The 24,818-nt window shown below is 42.5% G+C and overlaps 1 protein-coding gene across 2 annotated transcripts in view; it reads right to left on the bottom strand.

Annotated features, from left to right (window-relative positions):
* Window positions 1-24,818, bottom strand: part of RFX4 (regulatory factor X4) — an 83,869-nt gene that overhangs the window by 38,200 nt on the left and 20,851 nt on the right. For both annotated transcript variants that reach the window (XM_077266469.1, XM_077266470.1), the window contains exons 2-5: window positions 9,908-9,994; window positions 8,284-8,344; window positions 7,207-7,330; window positions 501-562 (exon numbers count right to left, since the gene is read on the bottom strand). In XM_077266469.1, the coding sequence (XP_077122584.1) occupies window positions 501-562; window positions 7,207-7,330; window positions 8,284-8,344; window positions 9,908-9,994 (334 nt within the window). The remainder of the gene's footprint in view (window positions 1-500; window positions 563-7,206; window positions 7,331-8,283; window positions 8,345-9,907; window positions 9,995-24,818) is intronic.

The following is a 24,818-nucleotide window of genomic DNA, read 5'->3' as shown; positions in this document are numbered from 1 at the left end:
ATTAAATTGCAATGTTGCATGTTTTTACAAGCACGTGGTAATTTTAACCACATAAAAACTTAAGACAACCCCTTTAAGTAAAATAAAGTCAAGTTGCCATACCATACAGTTATGATACGAAATTGTCACCTTTGTGGCTAATGAGTGGTTCAGTTAGGGACCTGACAAGCCCTTGTGATAGCTGTAATGGCAGAAATATTGCCGATGACCCAACCTTGCTAGAAACAAACATAACTGAAGCAGGTGAATATAATACCTGAGTTAAGTTGAAGTATCTGAATTTTTGTACCCAATATTTCTGACACATCATTCAGCTTTCTCCGAACAATTGTTGTTGTTTTTTTAATGTAAAAGTTAAAAATAGTATCTCTTTAAAAAATGTTTTTATTATTATTATTAATTTATATTTTATATCCACAACATTGTAAAACTGCCTAAAGTGACCTCTCACTCAGGGTCATACACAATGTTGAAATTCCTTTCTCGACTTTTGTACTCACTTTGATTGTCCCCTAGTTCCGAGTCTCCGTGTGGTTAATTGTGGGAACTGCTGTCTAATTATCTGCAAGAAATAAAATATATTACCCTAGGTCAGTTATCTGCGTGAGAATACAATGGGTTCAAGGTCACAACCTTGGTTTCAATGTGATTCCTTAGCAACTTTTCTGGAAATGTCTCGCTATGTATCCAGATTCTGTTATATTGCAGAAATTTTTTTTAAAATACTCCAAAATTATTTAGGTCCAAATTAGTTTATTGTATACATGTCTGGATGATATCATATATGGTTTACGATTGTGATTTCTACTGGACAGTGTTGAAGGATGAAATTTGGGTCTCCTTTCTCTTTAAAGGGAACCTGTCACCACGTTTTTGGAAGATGGGATAAAAATAGCGTTAAATAGGGGCAGAGGTGGGCGTTACATTAGTGTGTGTGTTATGCGTTTATTACCCACCTAAGTTGCCGAAATAACTTTGCAAAGTCTCCGTTTTCGCCTGTCAATCAGGCTGGTCAGGTCACATGGGCGTGGTGTCTTCACCCAGATTTGGCGTAGTTTTCCGTTGGTGGCGTAGTGGTGTGCGCATGCCCAAAGTCCGGAATCCTCTTCCAGGGGATTTAAAATAGCGCGGTGTCCGTTATTGCATTGGTGATCGGTGGGCGCGGCCATCTTCCTTTGGCCGCGCGTGCGCAGAAGCGGCGCTCTGCTGGCCGCGGCTTCAGGAAAATGGCCGCGGGATGCCGCGCGTGCGCAGATGGATATCGCGGCGGCCATTTTCCTGAAGCCGCGGCCAGCAGAGCGCCGCTTCTGCGCACGCGCGGCCAAAGGAAGATGGCCGCGCCCACCGATCACCAATGCAATAACGAACACCGCGCTATTTTAAATCCCCTGGAAGAGGATTCCGGACTTTGGGCATGCGCACACCACTACGCCACCAACGGAAAACTACGCCAAATCTGGGGGAAGACAACGCCCATGCGACCTGACCAGCCTGATTGACAGGCGAAAACGGAGACTTTGCAAAGTTATTTCGGCAACTTAGGTGGGTAATAAACGCATAACACACACACTAATGTAACGCCCACCTCTGCCCCTATTTAACGCTATTTTTATCCCATCTTCCAAAAACGTGGTGACAGGTTCCCTTTAAAGTTTGGCATGGGGACATAAATATATTGAGACAAGAGGAGCAACCCGAGATTTGCTCTTTCCTAGTTTCTTCCTCCTTCTTTTTTTTGTATTTTTCCCTTTCTTATTCCTCCATCCCTCTTTTCCTTCTTGACTTTTCATTGTGAATTTTTGGTTTCTTCATGGTTGAAGTTGGCCAGAGTCTTGGCTCAATCAAGCCTTCTTGGCAACAACAAATAACGTTGCTTATGTTAGGGGACATTCCTACGTTGGGAACCACAAGACCCATATATGGCCGATATTCAAGATATCCCATCTCTACAAATACCATAACATTAGTATAAGATGAGAGTTAACAAGCATTGACCCCTCTAACAGTTATGGTGGCATGGACCAACACCGGTAGATGGATTCCATTTTGCCTTTTGCTATCAGCCCCTACTTTCATTCCTTTCAATATAAACATGAACATATTGGCAAGTGAAAAATAGTTGACGTTAAAACTGGGATATTGATAAAAGCATGAAAGTAGATGTCAAGACATGGGGTCTATGCGTTTCGAGCAAGAGCTCCTAATCAAAGAATCTTAGAATCATAGCATCTTACAGTTGGAAGGGACCTTCAGGGTCATCGTGTCCAACCCCCTGCTCAATTCAGGATTCACTAAACCATCTCAAACAAATGTCTGTCCAGCCTCTGGAAGACGTCCATTGAAGGAGAACTCATGGAAGCCTGTTCCACTCATTGATCACCCTCACTGTCAAAAAGTTTTTTTTACTAATATCTAATCTGTATCTTCTTCCTTTCAGTTCATTACATTGCTAATGATTAAGAGTTCCTGGTCGAAATGTGGAGACCTGTTGTTTTGACATCTACTTTTATGCTTTTAGCAATATGCATGGCAAGACACTAGGTCAACCCGAAGCTCTTCAGCGCAACTGCTCAAAGTGCGTAGACCCGGTATTTTGGTACCTAATTTCACACTTTTATCAATATCCCAGTTTTAACTTATAACTGATTAAATGAGATCTTTTAATAGACTTTCCGTCTAACGTAGTGGCTGCTGGATCAACTATTTTTTCTCTTACATTTTCAAGAACCAGCCTTGAGCTATCTGTTATCCCTCTCTGGCATTCCTACTACTCCGGTGAGCTGATGATTTTCCCCTTCCTTATACCCATTTTTTATATTGGCAAGTATTACCAGACTCCTCTTTGTGACCTGTTTTAGAAACCTTTTACAAACTAGGGTAGGTCCATCATCTCTCTTCTTTTGCCCTTCGTGGACGACATAGATCTTCAAAGACTATATTAAATTCCAAATGGAGGTAACAGATCAAGAAAAGTTTATTTAGTGTTCAATCTGCCCTTTAATCTGACAACAAAAAATTCTAAAACAAATACCAAAAAATACAAGCTAATTTAGAATCACTCAAGATCAAGAGACGAAGAAAAGATACGTGACTCCTTCGGCTATATTTGCCGAGGTTCTGCTCCAAAAATTGGATTTGTGTTATCATATTTTCTTTTGTGTTGATTTCTTAATATTTTGTAAAGACTTTTAGACCAAATTTATATCTTTAAGTGCTGATATAAAAAAATATTATTATCCCATAACATGATAAATCATATGAAGGTTTAGCGGGGTTGAATACTAAATATCATCTCAAAGAAGATCCCTTTCTGACCATCTTAAAAGGTCTTACATTTCCTCTCTAAAAATAGTTTGAAGATCGCTGGTAAAATGATGTATTCCTGGTTCAGTTCATGGAAGTGTGAATGCATAAACCTAACGCTGAAAAAAAATAAAATTTATTACAAAACATTTGTGTATTTGCCAAACAGATGGCCGCGGACCCATTCAGCTGTTAATATCAGCACAAAAAAGGAGGTGTAAACTTGATGAATTTCCAAGATGTTCCTCTATCCATTGTATCCGAGGGTTTATTTTTATTAAAAGTCGTTCACAGGGAGAATGTATCACCTTAAGATCACACATTTCCAATCGCTTTGCCCTTATTTACACATCTGCACTAAGCTTTTGCGTTTCTGGATTCTCCTCTCATTGGTTTTATTTTTGGAGCAGAACCTCGGCAAACATTACAAACACAAAAACAAAAAAAAACACAAAAAAAACTTTGTGAGGAGGCGCAGAACCTTGATAAATGAGCAGACAGGCTGGGCAGTTGTCTTTCTGCTATTTTTTTGTATAGACTCAATGAAGCTTGCCATAAGAACACCCCATGCTGTTCCAGCTACTGATCTAACATTCCTGGACTCAATAGCCAAAATCATTTAACCCTTTCCGAAGGGGACGATGGGGGAAAACCATGGTGGGGCAGCGTTCAGTCATGGAGCTTGGGGGTTAAGCCACTGAAGGCCAGTTAAAGGCAGCACAGAATAGAAAAAGCAAGTGTTTGTAACTTGGAAAGTGAAAGTTTTTGCTTTCTTGCGTAGAACACTTTGCAATGTGTTAAAAATGATGACAAAAGGAGCTCTGTTTTCCATTGAGGGAACATCATCCTTGGCTCAACACTTCGGTTTTTATATAATTAGATATTGGATTTTGACGCCTTTGGATTTTTTTTTTAACCAAAGACAACATTTTTTTCTACATTTTCTATGTTGCTCTTGAAGTCCATTCAATATATTTGTTGTTTTAATTAATTTCCTTGAGAAAATAGTGAAATAATTAAGGTCCAACCAATGTCTGCAACCTAGGTGTTCAGATAACTTTGGCCCTACGTTGGAGTTTTGGCGACTTGGGATCTTCGGTAGATTCCTTGTTGACATCCTTTACCAATTTTTTTAAAATATTTCACAATTTTGTTTTGGCCTGTTAAAATAATATTGACCAGACACAATCTATATTTCCAAAGGGCTAAAAATGTCAAGATGTAATATTTCAAGACGTAAAGGATCATTTTTAGACATGTTGTGGAGGAAATATGATTTAAACAACCCTATTCTAAATTCCGGGTAAATAGATGGTCATAAAATCAGAACCAACCCAGTAGTCATCATCATTCCAGCTTCTAGGGGCTGGGAAAACCTCCTGGCCTATACCTCTGCCTAAGGCGGCAACATATTGTATTATATAGGCAGACAGTTGGATGCGTTGATTATAGGGTTCCATTGTATGTGTTTTGTTTTTACTCAATACCTTCCTATGGAATAGCATAGCTACCTACGTTATTCTATATTAAGACGGAGGCCAAAAAAGTGTGGATAGAACCCTGCAGATTTACTCCAGGTGTCCACACATACATGCCAAAAGTAAACCCAGGACATGATGTAAACATAGTAACATAGTTTGTGAAGATGATAAAAGACGTCTGTCCATCCAGTTCATCGTATTATCTGCAATATTGCAAGCCCCCATCCAATTTTCCTCACCTGAGAGAAAAAAAACGTGTTCTCCACTCCAAAAATGTAGAATAAATCTCCAAATTAATGTTACATCTCCAGTAATCTAAACAGCTTCATAGTCTTACTGCTCTAACAGTAAAGAATCCCACATTGGTGATCTCTGCTATTTGACATATGTATACTTAGTTATTTGGTCACTCCTCTGCTATCTTTTTTTTTAAAACTAAAAAACGATCATTTTAATAACCTTTTTGGGTTTTATATATACAGTGGGGCAAAAAAGTATTTAGTCAGTCAGAAATAGTGCAAGTTCCACCACTTAAAAAGATGAGAGGCGTCTGTAATTTACATCATAGGTTGACCTCAACTATGGGAGACAAACTGAGACAAAAAAATCCAGAAAATCACATTGTCTGTTTTTTTATCATTTTATTTGCATATTATGGTGGAAAATAAGTATTTGGTCAGAAACAAAATTTCATCTCAATACTTTGTAATACATCCTTTGTTGGCAATGACAGAGGTCAAACGTTTTCTGTAAGTCTTCACAAGGTTGCCACACACTGTTGTTGGTATGTTGGCCCATTCCTCCATGCAGATCTCCTCTAGAGCAGTGATGTTTTTGGCTTTTCGCTTGGCAACACGGACTTTCAACTCCCTCCAAAGGTTTTCTATAGGGTTGAGATCTGGAGAATGGCTAGGCCACTCCAGGACCTTGAAATGCTTCTTACGAAGCCACTCCTCCGTTGCCCTGGCGGTGTGCTTTGGATCATTGTCATGTTGAAAGACCCAGCCACGTTTCATCTTCAATGCCCTTGCTGATGGAAGGAGGTTTGCACTCAAAATCTCACGATACATGGCCCCATTCATTCTTTCATGTACCCGGATCAGTCGTCCTGGCCCCTTTGCAGAGAAACAGCCCCAAAGCATGATGTTTCCACCACCATGCTTTACAGTAGGTATGGTGTTTGATGGATGCAACTCAGTATTCTTTTTCCTCCAAACACTACAAGTTGTGTTTCTACCAAACAGTTCCAGTTTGGTTTCATCAGACCATAGGACATTCTCCCAAAACTCCTCTGGATCATCCAAATGCTCTCTAGCAAACTTCAGACGGGCCCGGACATGTACTGGCTTAAGCACTGGGACACGTCTGGCACTGCAGGATCTGAGTCCATGGTGGCGTAGTGTGTTACTTATGGTAGGCCTTGTTACATTGGTCCCAGCTCTCTGCAGTTCATTCACTAGGTCCCCCCGCGTGGTTCTGAGATTTTTGCTCACCGTTCTTGTGATCATTCTGACCCCACGGGGTGGGATTTTGCGTGGAGCCCCAGATCGAGGGAGATTATCAGTGGTCTTGTATGTCTTCCATTTTCTAATTATTGCTCCCACTGTTGATTTCCTCACTCCAAGCTGGTTGGCTATTGCAGATTCAGTCTTCCCAGCCTGGTGCAGGGCTACAATTTTGTTTCTGGTGTCCTTTGACAGCTCTTTGGTCTTCAACATAGTGGAGTTTGGAGTCAGACTGTTTGAGGGTGTGCACAGGTGTCTTTTTATACTGATAACAAGTTTAAACAGGTGCCATTACTACAGGTAATGAGTGGAGGAAAGAGGAGACTCTTAAAGAAGAAGTTACAGGTCTGTGAGAGCCAGAAATCTTGATTGTTTCTGACCAAATACTTATTTTCCACCATAATATGCAAATAAAATGATAAAAAAACAGACAATGTGATTTTCTGGATTTTTTTTTCTCAGTTTGTCTCCCATAGTTGAGGTCTCCCTATGATGTAAATTACAGACGCCTCTCATCTTTTTAACTGGTGGAACTTGCACTATTGCTGACTGACTAAATACTTTTTTGCCCCACTGTATACCATTTGTTACATTGGTTACCCACCTTTGAACCAGATCAAACTTTCATTCTTCTGAACTAGTGCTCAAAACTGTACACTTTCATCTGTCTGACTAGTGATTTATAAAGTTGCAGAACTATGTTTTTGAATAGTACAAAACTACGATAGCTAAATCCACAGCATTGTTGGGGGTCCCAGAACATTAAGTGATAGCATGACCTAGCATTAACCCATTGCATACTAAGAGGAGAATACTTCTCTAATCCTTTTAAAAACTGAACAGATGGGAGCACTTTAAGAATCCAGCCACATTTTTTTGCAACTGAATAACACATCTGGGGTAAATACTAAGCTTACCTTGCCAAAACTGGCAGCGTTCACTGGTTGTGTGTCGTTTTTCTCACAGAAATCCAAGTAATGCATATAGAGGGCACTTCGGGGGATGCAGACACCCTCTGCAATTTCATAGTTTTCTTCCAACCTGTGAATAATTGTGGCATTCACATAAACAAAATATCTTGGAAATGTTTCTCGCTTTGTAGACACATTTGCAGATTATTTATTTATGGCAAATAAAATTACAGGTAATATGAAACTATTTAATGTCAGTTAATCATTAGGCACACATAAGGGCTAATGTAGCCTAGAGAGAGGCAAATCATGGGGTTATTAAGGAGCCCATTGCGGTTCCACAACTTTTTCTAAATGTCAATTTGCCTTTGCAGTGCCAATGGAATAAGCAATGGCCCCACCTTTCTTGCTAACAAAAGATGAGTAAGGCGATAAAATGGAAATTATGGAGGAGATAGAAAAGGAAGTAATGATGAGACCTAATGACAGTCGGATAATAAGCCCATGTTCCTCCATTTAATCATTTCATAGATGTCTCTTTTTTTCCATAGACTCATTAGACTGACAACATACCAAACGCTATTGTACCTGGGTACTTAATGACTCCCACACACACTGCCTACTCTATTTTCTCACCATTATCCATGAGATCAAATATAATTCATCTTTAACACACAGACTCTCTGGCTGTGTTTACAGTCCTTCTATATTTTTCTGATCTACCTCAAAATAACTTCATTTATTCTTTGAAGACAGGAATTTTAATTGACCCAAACTTTAACAGTTTTTTTTTATATATGTACTGATGGCCAGTTGCTAAGAGCAAACAGTTGAATGTGGTTGGTATGTGCGTGTAATTAGATTTAATGGAGACAAGGAGAAGGTGATGTCATAGTTCTCAGAAAGGGAGATAACAAAGAGGCGATATTTGTTAGTGAACATCACGACAATGCCAAAATTTTGGGCATCAATCACACAAGAATTGGCGGGAAGGGAATACATAGCTAGACTGACTCTACAGTAAATGTAGTCTTATTACTAATGCCTTAGATATAAAAACAAAAAAAAACATAAGTCTGATACCATTGTAGAGTAGCTGGGGTGGAGTGGGGTTTCGATGCCCTGTTTTCCTTTTCTTCATCTGCTAGAAAATTAAAGGAAAATACATTAACTTTACGTAAATTAAATTTAGATCTCTTATATCTTGCAATGTATTGCAGGAACATTTGTATTAGTATTTATTATTGCTATCATTATTATTAGTTCAGGTATAGTATCAGCTTTTTCTTAGAAGCCACAAGAGAGGAGCGAATGGACTTGCAGGACCCAGGTTTATCAGCCTATCTGTCCATGGCCTCTGGTTGAGCAAGCTGTAAACCACCTCCTCCTTGCAGGGAAGCCCTAATATCTCCATTGATTTGTAGGCATGGCACGTCATCATCGCTGTAATGTGACGCACACATGATTTCGAAACCAGGTCTACTAATTAGAAAAGCTGTCTGAGATACCGGCAAGTAGGAGGAGATTTGCAGGGCTTTTGTCCAATCGGCGTGGACAACTCACCCGGCCACAGGACCAGGGTCCTGAGAATCGATTCTCTTATCGCTGTAAGCCACAGGATCAGTAGAATTAAACAGACCCTCCCATAGATATGAACAAAGCCTTTATCTGGTAAAATGGCAGACACCATGAAAGAAAGCTTCCAAACACAATTACAGTCAATGGTTTGCGTAAAGCAGATATGACAAATCGGTCACACCTGCGAATTTAATTTTTCTATGACTGTTTAGAAAATATCGAAAATAGCCAGTGGGAAGTTGCAACTATTGTCATCCATTTCGGAGATGCGGAGTATCTGTCTTTGGTCACCCAGTTACTGAACATGCATACATGTCCCCCTTTCTCACTTTCCATTTCCAGTTGTCCTCTGTCCCACACTGAGTTAATTTTTTTGTCCAAGAAAAAAATGTAGTTGAGGAAAATGAATTCAATAAACACAATCCATCGTTCACATATTTTTTACGCACTGTAAAGCTGGCCATACACATTAGACTTATGCTGTCCAAACCCAGCAATATCGAAGGGTTTGGCTGACGGTCTAATGTGTATGGGGGTGCCGGCAGACTGATGGTCAGGAGAGATGGCGATCAGGTTTCAGACTTCCAATCCCTGAGATAAACCGCTGGCAGATGTGACTTTGGCTTTCTCAAAGAGAACACAGGAGCACTCAACCAGATGAGTGCTCTTGTGCTTGGTGGGGGCAGCTAAGATGGCTGTCGGTTGAACGATATTTCTGGTGACAGCTAACTAATGGCCATCTAATGTGTATTACTAGCTTAAGAGGTCCCATACACAATAGATATTGTTCGGCTGGAAGCTATCTCTCCCACCTCCTCCCATCAAACACTCATGTGTTTTCTACCAGAAAGACACTGCCATACTCCTTTGGTAGCGCCCAAAATGTTAGAGAACAAAAGGTTCGTCGGTCTGAAACCCTACATGCCAGAACCTTATCTCCTCAGCATGGCATGTATGGACCACCCAAGCTAACAAGGTCTGCATGGGCACTTCTATTATGAAATTGGCCAATGTTTTAAGGGATCTACCTGCCTATAGATAACCTGTACGGAGACAGAAAACTATAAAATGTAATAGTCTCAAAATGTTGTCAAGAGAAGCCACTTAACAAAAATCAATAAATACTTACTTTCTTCATTAGAAACATTGCCCAGGGATGTGTGGCTTGAATACCGCTTGTTTTCACTTTCACTGAGACACCGTTCAATCCAACTTTCTGGAAAAAACCTAACATATATTAAATTCTGCTCTAAGTTTCCTTGGCCGACAAATGCATCTATGTTATTCAACATTGCCCATTTCTTGGTACTTTATCAAAAGAGCTTGCACAGCACAGCTTGAAACCCCAGTCTGCTTTGAAAGCTTTACCTGGGAGATACCTTGCTGATGAAGTATAACTACCTGGTATCTTGTTGACTTTCTCAGTCTTGTCATGTTGTATGACTTGTAACATCTACCTGTCTTTCACAACCTCACCTTTGTAGCAGAGTTTGGCTGTTATTCACCCAATTTTAGGCCTCGCACCAGGGCCACTGTTAGGCAAAGTGGGGCCCTGGGCAAAATTTTGAAGTGGGGCTCGAAATGCTAACATATTGCACCATCACAAAGAAACATGGTCTGAGTTCAGGCCGTTAAACAAGCACGATCGGCAATATTGAAGTCCTTCGATGCTTATTTATGGGCCTCTTTACACAGGGTGAGGAAGAATGATGGGAACAGAACGATTGCTAATAGATCAATATGTCCCCATACAGTATCATGTGATCAGCAGCAATTCTGTAGTTTGCATCGGGCGATGTGCTAATGAGAACAATGATTTCTGTCCCTCCATAAACAATCCACTCCCCTGATGAATAGGCTGCGTTTTTCTCATTTGTTGAGCGAGTGATGGTGTTTACACCTATGGACTCCCTTCTGGGCTACTGGTATTTATAAATGTGGATGCTAAACACAGTATGTGACACACAGATATACACAAACTACATGTTATACACACCTATATATACACATAGCATGCACACATACTGTATACATAGAGCACATAAATGCAGATACTTGCTGTGAGAAGATCACTGGTAAAATACTGAAGGAGAGATATGTGTCACTGAGGATGTTACCTCGGTGATATGAACCTGGAAAAATGCTCCAGCATACTAAGTGCTGAGAGAGGTTAATCGGCCATGTTTAAGGGCCTTGTTTTTGTGAACAGCTGAAGAGTGCTTAGGAGGCTATTCACCATCTCTCCACCCCAGGGTCTAGTGCAGAAGGTAAATATGGTGACTTTGGACTCATTAAGTGTTCGGTGTGTCTGGAGATGAGATCTTCAGAACTGTGCTCATGTGAAAGAGAACTGAACCGTGTGTTTTCCACGAGCGGTCAGATCCCCTCAGCCACACAGTCTGTTATTTTGTTTTTCCCATTATGACAGAAGACAGAAGGGTTGTGTTTATTTACTTAGCTCTGCACTGGTTTGTGCAGTATGTTTTTAATAAATCAATTGATATCTTAAATGAAAAGTGTTCCTGTGAATACCTCTTGGAGCAGCTGAGTGAGCCGATCTACCATAATGTTAGAAATGCGGGGAGCATTCCTAGGGAACATGTGTGACTGCTATAGAGGTACTGCATGTCCTGGGTGAAGGTGGCCATAAGTTAGCAAGCAACACCAGACAGCATGGAGGACCTGATTAAATATTTAGTGCAAGCCCAGCAGCAGCACTACTAGCAACAGCTACAGCAGCAACAGCTGGTACAACAGGAGACAAGTAAGCTATGTATGCAACAGATCCAGCAACAGCAACAAGTCCAGCACCAAGATCATCATCAGCAGATTGAATTGCTCACAGAGGAGGTTTGTGGCACGGTGACAGCTCCACTCCAAGGTCAGCTGATGATTTTTCAATCTGGAAGGCAGTAAGTAAAGCTCTGTAGAAATTACCCCGGGTGACAACATAGAGGCCTTTTTGACCATGTTTGAAAGGGTTGCCAAGTGGGAGCAATGCCTCCACCAGGGCAATGCGAGGAAGTGCTGGTGCCATACTTAATGGGGAGCCCCAGAAAGCCTACTATGACTTAGCCTTACAAGAGGCCAAACAATATGTTAAAATAATAACTGACATTTTTGAGCGCTTGGGAGTGATAATGACTGACAACGGGTCCACCGCTGGGCGTATCACCAGGACAAACCCCCTCGCTCTCAAATGTTTGATCTGCTGCATCTGGTCCAAAAATGGTTGCAGCCAGAATCCTCTACCCCTGTGCAGTTGGTAGAGAGGGTGGTGATGGACCAGTTTGTGCACTCCCTTTCTAGGTCAATGCAGGCTTGGGTTTCCCAGGGTGATCCCTGGAACACCAATTACCTGGTCAGACTGGTCAAAAGGTATCAGTGGGTCAAGAATTTCTTGGGTAGGCAACCCACTCCATACTGGGAAACCCAACAGGGGACGGAGGCAAAAAATGGGGTGGAGCGTCCATGGTCAAAAGGGGCAGGGTAGGTAATGCCGAAGGTCCCTACTGGCAATATTATATGCTGGAAATGTCACGGCCCAGGCCATAAAGCCACCCGCTGTTCCCTGACTGAGTAGATGGACTGTAGCCTGGGACACCGCTGTTCATACTATGCGTATCTGGCCTGCAGTGTGAACGGTCACCCAGAGAGGGGCCTCAAGTTTGTCCCGTAAAGGTGAATGGTCCAAAAGTGACTGGTGGCTAGACTCAGGGAGTTTGGTGTCCATCGTAAGGGCCTCACTTCCACTCCAGCTGATCTCTGGGAAGAGGATTGGCATCCGCTGCATCCACGGGGATGCTAAAGACTATAAAACAAAATAGCTAAACTGGTCCCAAATAAAACACTAAAAAAGACCCACCTACTATACAGAACAGCTTTATTTAGAAACTATTTAAAATTGGGGGTTTTCTTGGTAAGTATAGCAGGGATGGGTAACGTACATAAGTAGTAGGGATACTGGGCCCAGTAATGGCCTAGTGGTTACCCTACCTTGCCGAGGAGGTTGGCACCCTAGAAAACGATACAGTACACAAGACAAAACACACAATGTCAAAGGCACAAATCAAAGGCACAGATCAATGATAATCATCTGCCAATAACCAATTAATAGTTCACATACACGTCAACCAAACAATTAGTCGGGGTTGTGAGAAGTAAAATGAAAAACCAGATCCAAATGATATCTGTAGTATGAACCTGTGAAATTCCCTTGGTGATATAAAAAGGTATATGACCCATAGGAAAACATATAATTAATCTATTCTAAGGTGCTTATCGTAGATAAATTCATATCCGTCCCGACGCGTTTCCCCCCCTCTCATGTCAGGGGTTCATTGGGGGAGCAATGTACCCAAAAGCAATTCCATGTGGGCACTCTCAGAGGCTGACAAAATGGTGCAATGATAGGACTATCAGTGAGGGTAAGCTGACATTGAGCGGGGGCACCTTATCGTTTTCTAGGGTGCCAACCTCCACGGCAAGGTAGGGTAACCACTAGGCCATTACTAGGGTGAGTATCCTTACTGCTCATGTATGTTACCCATCCCTGCTATATTAAGTCTTTTTTAGTGTTTTTCATGCTAAAGACTATCCAGTGGCTAGAGTGGACATTGAAATGGCACAGGGTACTGAATCGCAAAAGGTCGGCGTGGTCCAGGACTTTTTGGACCTCATTATCATAGGCCAGACTTTTGTTCGGTTACTCGTATAAGAGACCGGTCGCTCCTAAAGAAGTGTCACCACTCCCAGAGTCTGACGGGTTTCCCTTTTGTGTCCTTGTAGGGGATGAGGAGGTAGTGTCCCCTGAGGCCGATATTCCTGAGCCAGAGGTGACCGGTGACATTTTTTTGACTGCTCAAATGAAGTACCTTATATTAAAAGGGGCATTTGATAATGTTGCTGTTCTAAAGTCGGGGACTGACACCAGGTTTCCATACTTTGCAGTAAATGAGGACTTGCTATACCGAGTTACTAAACTGAGGGGGTCGGTAATAGCACAACTGATAGTACTGGGACCCTATAGGCATAGGGTGTTAGACCTAGGCCATTCTCTTGTTTTGGGCGGGCATCTGGGGTAGAAAAAACCCAAGAGAGGGCCCTTTAGAGGTTCTACTGGCCTGGATGTCATTGAGAGATTGTTAACTATTGCTGGTTCCATCCCACCTGTCAGGTAACTGCTCCAGTCTCTCACTTCCATAGTCCCCTAGTGCTATTGCCCTTTATAGAGGTCCCAATTGACCGCATTGCTATGGATTTTGTCGAACCCCTAGTTAAGTCCACCAAAGGCTACTAAATAGTGATGAGTGAGTATACTCGTTGCTCGAGTTTTCCCGAGCACGCTCGGGTGACCTCCGTGTATTTGTTAGTGTTCGGAGATTTAGTTTTTGTTGGTTCAGCTGCTTGAATTACAGCTATTAGCCAGCCTAAGTACATGTGGGGGTTGCTAGGGAATCCCCACATGTAATCAAGTTGTCTAGTAGTCGCAAATCATCTAGCTGCGGCAAGGAAAACAAAATCTCCGAACACTAACAAATACGTGGAGATCACCCGAGCATGCTCGGAAATACTCGAGCAAAGTATACTCGCTCATCACTACTACTAATATATCCTAGTGGTCATGGACTACACAACACGCTCTTACCTCTAGTCCTAGTCTGAAAAAAATGGTTGCTGCATTCCCTACTCTTAACTTTTATTCTGGCTATGATAGAACACCCTATTTGGATGTGATAGCCTGAAGGAGCTATAGGGAAGCTCGTGCATCCGCCACTGACATCATGAGCCCGCTCTCTGGCTTTTGCAATATCAACAGTATGTGAGTTTGTGTAATGGTGCCAGGCATAATCGAAACATAAATTGTTCGACTTTGCGGGGACTTCAAGAAATTCAGCTTAAAGATGATCGACTAATCTCTAATGGTTACACCAAATATTGATTTGATTGAGATTTATTTTTCATTCATTCGCTTCGCATGTTGTTAATTAATTAAAAAAGAACTATTAACACTTCTGCCTTTGAAAGCATTCTTACTTTGCAGAATTTATTTGCACCCTTGCTTAAAAACTTTTGCACAAGTACAGTGCCCACTGAGACACAAGTGTTGCAGTGACTGCACGAGCAGTGTGAGCAGACACAGTGTGATTGAGGTAGTGTTACTGTAATGGCTGAATGTCCGGCACTGGGGAAGCAATAGGTTAAGCCGGCTGTAGGGTATGAGTGGTCATAAACTATTGTCCAGAGAGGCAATGAAGCATAGTGATTACACTTCTGAGAGGTACATAAGTAATGTGGCGCAACATCGGCAAGTTATACTGCATAGCTGTATTCACAATACTTAAAGGGAACCTGCTGTCAAACATAACCGGCAGTCTAATGTAATGTGTGGCTGAAGGGAGAAAACTAACTTATATTCTCTCTGCAGCTGCTGTGTTCTAATCAGGTAGGCGAGACTTGCAACAGTGATCGATGTTCTCTACAGCACTCTCACTCTTTAGCCAGCACTTCCTGCTCACTGCCACCAATGCGGCTCACCTGGCTTGAAGTGAGCGGCTGCAGGGAAAATAAAACTTCATTTTTTTCCCTGCAGCCCAGCATCAGAGTAGACCAACCAATATGTTTGAAATGGTATTTATGCAAATCAGCAATATGGCAGCAGGTAAATTCCTTTTTTTTTCCAACCACAGGTTCCCTTTTATAGTATGTTTTATGGTGGCCTCCCCCTAAAAGCTGTTATGGTTCTCGCCTGTATACCCTAGTTCACTGTAAGATTCCATATGGCGCATCTATTCCGACCCAACTGTTTACAATTCCTCACTCCACCTGTTCTGATCTCTGCTTGCTCTAGATCTGCAGATCCAGAAGATTCTTTGATTTTTCTGCTGCTACTGATGTTAGGCATACAACTCGATGATGCCAAAACACTGTGCCAAAATACTACCACTTATACACATGACGCCAGCTACTATGTCACAACGGTGAGAGTAGCCACCAACAACAAAGCATTGTTCTCTTAAAGAGTAACCGTTGTTTTAATTTAAATAACTGTGGAACCCTTCAACGGACTCCACTGATTGTGAAAACGTTTTTTCGTCTCATATTGTACTTCATGATAGTGGCAAAATTTGTTCAATATGATTTGTGTTTATTTGTGAAAAATCAGAAATTTGGCAAATTATGCAATTTTCAAACTTTTAATGTTTATGCCCTTAAAAACAGAGAGTTATTTCACACAAAATAGTTAATAAATAACATTTCCCACATGTCGACTTCACATCACCACAATTTTTGAAACATAATTTTTTTTTGCTAGGAATTTAGAATGGTTAAAAGTTGATCAGCGATTTCTCATTTTTCCAACAAAATTTACAAAATCATTTTTTTCAGGGACCACATCACATTTGAAGTGACTTTGAGGGGTCTACATGACAGAAAATTCCCAAAAGTGACTCCATTCTAAAAACTGCACCCGTCAAAGTCCTTAAAAACCTCATTCAAGAAGTTTATTAACCCTTCAAGTGCTTCACAGAAATTAATGGAATATGAAGTAAAAAATGAACATTTAATTTTTTTTCACAAGTTTTAATTTAGACCCACATGTTTTTATTTTCACAAGGGTAACAGGAGAAAATGGACCCCAAAATTTGTTTGCCAATTTCTCCTGAGCATGCCAATACTGAATATGCGGGGGAAAACTACTGTTTAGGTGCAAGGCAGGGCTCAGAAGGGAATGAGCACCGCTTGACTGGGCAGTGAAGAAAAAATTATTACATTTTTACAACAAAAATTTAGTTTTAGCCCCAGATTTTACATTTTCACAATAGGAAATGGGTAAAAATGGCAACAAAATTTGTCACATAATTTATGCTGAATGTGGAAATACCCAATATGTGGCTGTACAGTGCTACTTAGCTACACGGCGAGACTTGCGAGGGACAAAGAGCTTCTTGCCTCCTGGAGTGCTGTTTGCCTTGTGGAGCGCAGATTTTCCTAGAATAGTTTGTAGACTCTGTATACCGAGCCCCTAAGGGTACTGTCACACAGTGCCATTTTGATCGCTACGACGGTACGATTCGTGACGTTCTAGCGATATCGTTACGATATCGCAGTGTCTGACACGCAGCAGCGATCAGGGATCCTGCTGAGAACCGTACGTCGTAGCAGATCGTTTGGAACTTTCTTTCGTCGCTTGATCACCCGCTGACATCGCTGGATCGTTGTGTGTGACAGCGATCCAGCGATGTGTTCGCTTGTAACCAGGGTAAACATCGGGTAACTAAGCGCAGGGCCGCGCTTAGTAACCCGATGTTTACCGTGGTTACCAGCGTAAACGTAAAAAAAACAAACAGTACATACTCACATTCCGGTGTCTGTCCTCCGGCGTCTCAGCTTCTCTCCACTGTGTGAGCGTCTGCCAGCCGGAAAGCGAGCACAGCGGTGACGTCTGACGTCACCGCTGTGCTTTCCGGCTATGGCGCTTACACAGTGGAGAGAAGCAGAACGCCGGGGACAGACACCGGAATGTAAGTATGTACTGTTTGTTTTTTTTACGTTTACGCTGGTAACCAGGGTAAACATCGGGTTACTAAGCGCGGCCCTGCGCTTAGTTACCCGATGTTTACCCTGGTTACCGGGGACTTCGGCATCGCTCCAGCGCCGTGATTGCAACGTGTGACCGCAGTCTACGACGCTGGAGCGATAATCATACGATCGCTGCGACGTCACGGATCGTGCCGTCGTAGCGATTAAAATGGTACTGTGTGACGGTACCCTTAGTACTAGAAAAACAGAATTCCTCCTTATTTATCTACAGATGTAGTGATAATTTTGACTTGGATGTTCTACAGAAACAAGCTGCAGTGGATGTTGCTGAGTGAAAATTGCAAATCTGTTGTAGTGCCTAGTACGTCGTAGTGACGAGTACGTTGTACTGCCTAGCTAATGCTTCTGGAGACACTCATCGCTACAGAAATGCTAAACATGTGGACACTAAATGTGGTTAAGGCACACTGTGGGGCTCAGAATTGAGGGGGACATTTGGATTTTGGAGTGCAGTTTTAGCAGAATTGCTTTTGGGGGGGCGAGGAGCCATAGCGCTTTTCCAGAGCCTCTATACTGCCAGTAACTTGAAAGCCCCCTATATTTCTGTTAACAGATGTCGTACCTGAGTGAGGGTTATTTTTGTGGATTGAGTTAAAGTGGGCAGCATGGTGGCTCAGTGGTTAGCACTGTTGCCTTGCAGCACTTGGGTCCTGGATTCAAATCCCACCAAGGACAACATCTGCAAGGAGTTTGTATCTTCTCCCTGTGTTTGCGTGGGTTTCCTCCGGGTACTCTGGTTTCTTCCCACACTGCAAAGACATACTGATTGGAAATTTCGATTGTGAGCCCCATTGGGGACAGCGATGATAATGTATGTAAAGTGCTGCAGAATATGATAGTGCTATATAAGAAATGCATAATAAATAAAGCTTTTATTGAGAATATTTTACATAACGTTTGGGATCACATTTATCCGGCGCTCTACGCTGAGCACTTACATTGGGGTTTCCATCTAAATCTCCAAATGACATGATTCAGGTGAAATCCCCAAGGGAGCCATTCACTATAATGAGGTAGCAGAGTTACTCTAAACTCCATCTGACCTTTGTTCAGTGGTGTTCTTCTTTTCAGAGGTGCACAAAACTGTTGTGGACCACACTTTCATGCACGTCTAAAAAGATGGACATCGCCTGATCACGGGTGAGATGGTGTCCACAGTGCCTCCATCTGCCTCATTATAGGGAATTTTCCACTGGGGGTTCATCTGAATCACATATTTCAGAGATTTACACGGAAACCCTGGTGTAAGCGCTCAACACAGAGCGCAGGATAAATGTGAGACGAGCCTTACTGCTATCTTTGGGAGGCAGAATGAACAAGTCAACATCAGGTGAACAATTAGTCCTCCCAGCACCTCTTACTGTCCTCCAGTCACGCGGGTCCCACATGAGCACCGACGTCACACATGTCCTGCAAGAGCTGAACCCTGCACGTACGCAGGATCTCGTAGCGATGGCCGCCTTTCCGTGGCTGGTTGGAAGAGCAGCACAGAGAACTTGTCACCGGCTGGGACAGCAGTCCGACTTCATCTGCTCACCATCTGTCTCCACGCTGATGCAGCGCCCCAGAGTCCTGGTCGTTGCAGTACTGTTGCTCCGCCGCTAAGGGGGGCTATGGTACGTCTGATGGCACTGAAGGAGTTCACCGGACCAGGTATCACAGACACCAATTCTCTTCACAGTCTGGCCTCCAGGGGGAGCTAAGGGCACTATGTACTAGGCCACTCCTCACAGTCTGGTAAAACTGGGGGTTGGATAGGAAGTTAGTTAGAAAGCTGACTGGGAATCGAACAGGCAACATCCCGTGGCAGGGGGTGTTGCAGGGAGAGACTCAGGGGGGTCCCTGTCAGGGGTAGGATCCTGACAGAGGCCTAGCGAACAGAGAAGAACGTTACGGGACCGCGCCTGCACTAAATAGCGGCGGTGCCCTAAGAAAGGACAAGAAGCGAGGTTTATTGTGCTGTGTGAGAAACGAGATCAACGCAACAAGGAGAATACCAGTAGGAGTCGTGCTGTAAGACGAGGCAACATCCTACTGAGGCGCGCAACCGGTGGCCGGAACGCCGAGGAAGTATAGAGCTCCAGGCCTAACTTCAAACCTACGGCAGGACAGTCAGTTATAGGCGGGCTGTCTCACTGAAATCACCTAGGAAGACACAGGGAGGGCAACAACAGGAGAGGGGCGACTCTAGGGTCCCGGAAGACCTCCGAGCCTCCCCGTCATACAGGTGCGTCCTAGCCATATCATCTGGGGGACGAAGAAGAACATCAGAATCGAGTTGTGAGGGAACACGAGAAACAGACACAACAGTTGTGGGGACTATCCCGTAAGCACAGCAGGGGAGGACCACAACACACAAGCGCTAGAAGGTAGGCACCGATTTCCACCTGCAAAGGGAACTCTGGAGGTGCCATCGGACCAGCCGGACTTGCGCGGCCCGGTTAACCGTATTCCGGACTGAGGATCCTGAAATCTTCAGTAAAGAGGTAAAGAGACTGCAACCTGGTGTCCTCGTTATTTACTGCGACCTACGCTGCATTACAACATCACCACTATCTACACATCGAACTGTATTCTTTTCATTGGGCGCCCCTCAGCAGGGTCACGGACCGGGTCTAGCCACCGTGACAACCCCAGGACAGAGACTCAGAGGCCCGGTACCGGGTACCCCTCGGCCCTGCGGCGGTGGGGGCGCTACACTGACAAGACACGACACAGAAGACCATCACCATGCACTATTGAGCTTCTAGTGAACAGACTTGGCATTCAGTTCGCAACGGGAAATGTAGAACTACTTTCCCTATATTGTAGTCAGCACGTTTATTGATGGGAAGACCTATAGTAAGTTCTCTGAGCTTGTCGTCTTGCCTATTTGATTTTATTATATTTTAAGATCCATTATCACCTGTACCCCATATGATTAACTGCTACTACAGACACTGGGAAATTCAGGCCTAATGCCTTGGGTGTACCTAGACTTTTTTAGTATTCTATAGATTCAACCGGCACCACTGGCAACGTAGTGGCTCATCTCCCGCTGACACGCGGGCTCCTGTATGGTCCTATATCCCAATAGGTCCATTTACACTCTTGATCTCCCATTAAGGAAGGTATTCTTAGCACAAATATATTTATCACTATCTACATACTGAAGATTTAGTTTTATTTATTTTTTTACACCATTCCTCGTGCGGTATAAGTGATTAGGCGACTTAATTCTTCGGGTCGGTGCGATTACAGCGATGCCAGATTTATATTGTGTTTTTATGTTTGGCTGCTGTCACACACTAAAAGACGCTTTAATTTTGGCAAAAACAAGTTATTGCATCGCCATATTTTGAGAGCTTTATTTTTTCATGTTTATGCCACAGATAGCGTCATCTGAGGTCTTGTTTTTTGAGAGACACATTGACATTTTTATTTTTACCAATATCAGGCACATGACATTTTTTTTATCTCTTTATATTCTGTTTTTTTGGGAGGTAGAGTGAACAAAAAAACAGCAATTCAGGAATTGTTTTTTTTTTTGTTATCTTTTATACCATTCCGCGTGTGGTAAAATTGGTAAGGCAGCTTTATTCTTCAGGTCATTATGATTACAGCAATGCCACTTTTTTTTTTTTTTTTTTAAGTTTTGTTGCTGTTACACAATAAAAATTATTTTACAGAAAAAAAAAATTATTTTTGCATCGCTTTATTCTGAGAGCTATAACTTTTTTATTTTTCTCCTGATGGAGCTGTATGGCAGCTTCTTTTTTTGCGGTAGAACTTGATGTTTTCAGTGATACCACTTTTATTTACTTTCGTCTTTTTGATCATGTTTTATTCCACATTTGTTTAGCGGTCTGATGAAAAAGCATTTTTTTTGCCTCTTTTTTTAAATTTTTTTATGGTGCTTACTGAAGGGGTTAACTTGTGGGACAGTTTTATAGTTCGGGTCCCTCCGGATGCGGCAATAGCAAATATGTGTACTTTTTTTGTTTTTATTTATTTCTTCATAAAATATTTATTTATTGGTACAATATATTTAAATTTTTTGTTTTTATATATATATTTTCTATTTTTTTTTTTACTTTTTTTACTTTGTCCCACTATGGAACTTTGACTTTCACAGCTTTGATCGCAGCTATAAAGCATAGCAATGCAGGAGCATTGCTATGCTTTATAACCTGTCAGTGCTGCAGACACAAGTTAGATAGATCCTGCACTGCGCATGTGCAATGGTGACTTGGATATTTTCAGGACGACATCGAGCCCCCATGGCAATGATCGGCCCCTCGCGATGACAGGGGTGGCAATCGGAGGGCAGAGGGAGCTCCTTCCCTCTGCCTGTCTTATAAATGCTGCAATCTATATCAATCGCAGGGTTAAACTACCGGGAGCAGTGCGGGCACCACTCCTGACCGCGAGTACCAGGTGCCAGCTGTCATGTTAGCTGAACACCTGGTGATGATCGCGCATGCACAGCTCCTTTGGGTGCAAGAATTGCCTGGATGTGTCTAAACATTAAAGGTCTTACCAACCTGGACGTATGAATACGTTGAAGGTCGGGAAGGGGATAAGCTAACAGGACAGCAAAAACACTGTTACAAAAAGAAGAAAGCACCAGTGTTGCCCACATAATTATTGACCTTTCGGATAAGATTTACTGTAGTATCATTCGGAAAGGTGGCTTTGGCCTGGGCCACCCTAGTAGATCGGTACGTAATACACACTGGGTACGGTGTGCTGGGAAGTATGCCGGCTGGCTTATATAGTCATCCGGTGGAGACTCTGGCCCTCCAGGATCAAGGGCATCATGTCGGCTAAGTTTGAGAGCTCAAGGTGAGAAGTGGTGACCTTGCTTGGGGGGGCCCTAACTCACTGGGCATGGGAAACCCACTAGAGATTATTTCACTTTTCCACTGCACTTCATATTTTCACACTTATTTCAGCAAACAATCCTTTCCGGGCCTTTTGACTAGAATGGGGAACCTCTTCATTATTTATTTTAAGTGTTTTTCTCACTGTGTGTATCCCTATCACTGTGTGCCAGTCACTAGGACTTTTCAGGGTGCGGGTCCCTTATGGGTTCCCTCCTGATGAGTCTAGGGGGAAAGTGTGGGGCCATCGGATTCCTCTCCTTAGCTCTCCTCTCTCAGGAGGGGAGCCGACCATCGATGGTTCTTAGTTCTCAGTTGGGTGAGAGTCCAGGCAGATGTTTGCAGCAAGATTGGGTCTCCCTTGGCTTTGGCAAGAGGAGGATACTAGTCCTTGACCCTCACTGTGGCCTTCTGGCTCGGAGCGAGAGGCAATGGTTATTGGGGACCTTTCTCCAGTCAGAGAGGACTATATTTGACCGCTTCCTAGTGTACGCTTTTGTGGTACCATTTAGTCACTTTTTTAGTACACTCGGGTGGAGAGCACGATCTCCGGCTTTAAAAAAAAAGAAATAGAATAATGAAATATACATATTTTGACCAAACATCTTTTCACTAATTGTGTAACTTTTAAAGCAAACATCTGTACCTTTATGAGGGCTCTGAGTGGCAGTAATATTTAAGCTGTGCATGGCAGCATTATTAGGGCATGGTTTCGATAATGAAGTCTCGATTTTGCCTTACAATCAGAAGCTCATGTATGCTACAGACACTAAACCAGCCGGGGGCTGCGGGAAGATATGAAGTCAGTAACTCAAGATTTGTGATTCCACAGGCGGTAAAGCAATAAGCCAAAGTATCAAACAGTTGGTAGAATTTACTGCTCTTTTTAATGAAAAAAAAGTCAAAAATAACCACTTTTCGACGCAACAGGCAACGTGCTGCCCTTATTACAACCCACAAGACTCCATTGTGTTCCTTACTCAGCACAAAAGCTGATAATGCCTGACACATAGATTTTCCTTTGAACTCACTAGGAAATCATGACATCACGACTTTCATGTAGAAAACCATTGCTTACGACATTGGAACAATTTCTTCTCCAAATAATCTCAATTTTCTCATGCTAATAGAAGTTTCTTGTGGCCACAAAAAGAGTAACCATTATTGTAAACACTTTAAAGTGGTACTCCAGGATTAGAGAAAAAGTAAGCGTAGAAAATGTCATTCTAAATTAAATTCCTAAATATAAATAATTAGCAAATCACACTTGTTGTAGGGATGCTGAGGTAAGTAGAGACTGTTCACACTGCTATCCACCATGTCTGTTTAATCTAATACTGGAGATACCAGGTGTGGTAAGATGAGAAGATGCTGTTCATACTGCTTTCTGCTATGTCTATCTGATCTTATCCTGGAGATACCTACCAGACGTGATGAACTAAGAAGTGACTGCTGTCCATCCTGTCTATCTGACCTAATACTGGAGATACCAAGAACGATTAAGTAAGAAGAGGCTGCTCACACTGCTGTCCACCCTGTCTATATGATCTACTACTGGAGATACCAGGGCCGCTGAGGTAAGAAGAGGCTGCTCACACTGCTGTCCACCCTGTTTGATCTAATACTGGAGATACCAGTAATGCTGAAGTAAGAAAACGCTGGTCACTGTTAAATATTAATTATTATTAATTGAATTATTCATATTCTCAATCCTGTACTGAGCACATTGCTTCTTGCTGACATTACCAAAAGCTATTTCTGTGTATGTATAAGTCAACACCATATACAGGGAACACGTGGCCTGTAGGAAACATATATAAACGTCTCTTAGGAGGGTGGGGGCTGGCTTTTTTGTCACGTGGGGGCTGTCACCTCCTGCCTTCACCATCACTCTCCATGGACATCTGACAAGTCACACAAGGAACAGGAACAGCTGGTAGCCATGATGACCTTCAGATTTCACACAGACGGCTTTTACCATTCAAAACTTTGGGAAAGATGAGTATCAAGTGCTGATATCTACACATGGACAATCTGTTCGTAACTATTTCATCAATTTTATGTTTCACTGCAATGTGGTTTTTCTGTGGACAATTCAATAAACCACTACCTTTTTTATGAGAATATAATGACATTTTTCTTTAAGAGTAATGCACCTGGTGAATAGTCTTGATTAAATAAATGTGCAAAATAACAATATTTAACAGTCACACTGCTGTTCATCCAAGAGTGATTAGGTAAGAAGATGCTGCTCACACAGCTGCCCATCCTGTGTATCTGATCTAATACTGGAGATACCAGGGGTGCTGAGGTAAGAAGAGGCTGCTCACACTGCTGTCCATCCTGTCTATCTGATCTAATACAGGAAATATCAGGGGTGCTGAGGTAAGAAGAGGCTGCTCACACTGCTGTCCACCCTGTCTATCTGATCTAATACAGGAAATATCAGGGGTGCTGAGGTAAGAAGAGGCTGCTCACACTGCTGTCCTTCTTGTCTTTCTGATCTAATGATGGAAATGCCAATATCTTCCGGGTGCTACCAAAACTATCCAATTCCACATAAAATCAATGATT

The sequence above is a fragment of the Ranitomeya variabilis genome, chromosome 5 (assembly GCF_051348905.1).
Source record: "Ranitomeya variabilis isolate aRanVar5 chromosome 5, aRanVar5.hap1, whole genome shotgun sequence".
Classification (NCBI taxonomy): Eukaryota; Metazoa; Chordata; class Amphibia; order Anura; family Dendrobatidae; genus Ranitomeya; species Ranitomeya variabilis.
Note: the sequence above shows the minus strand (reverse complement) of the source record. Positions and strands in the feature narration are given on the sequence as shown.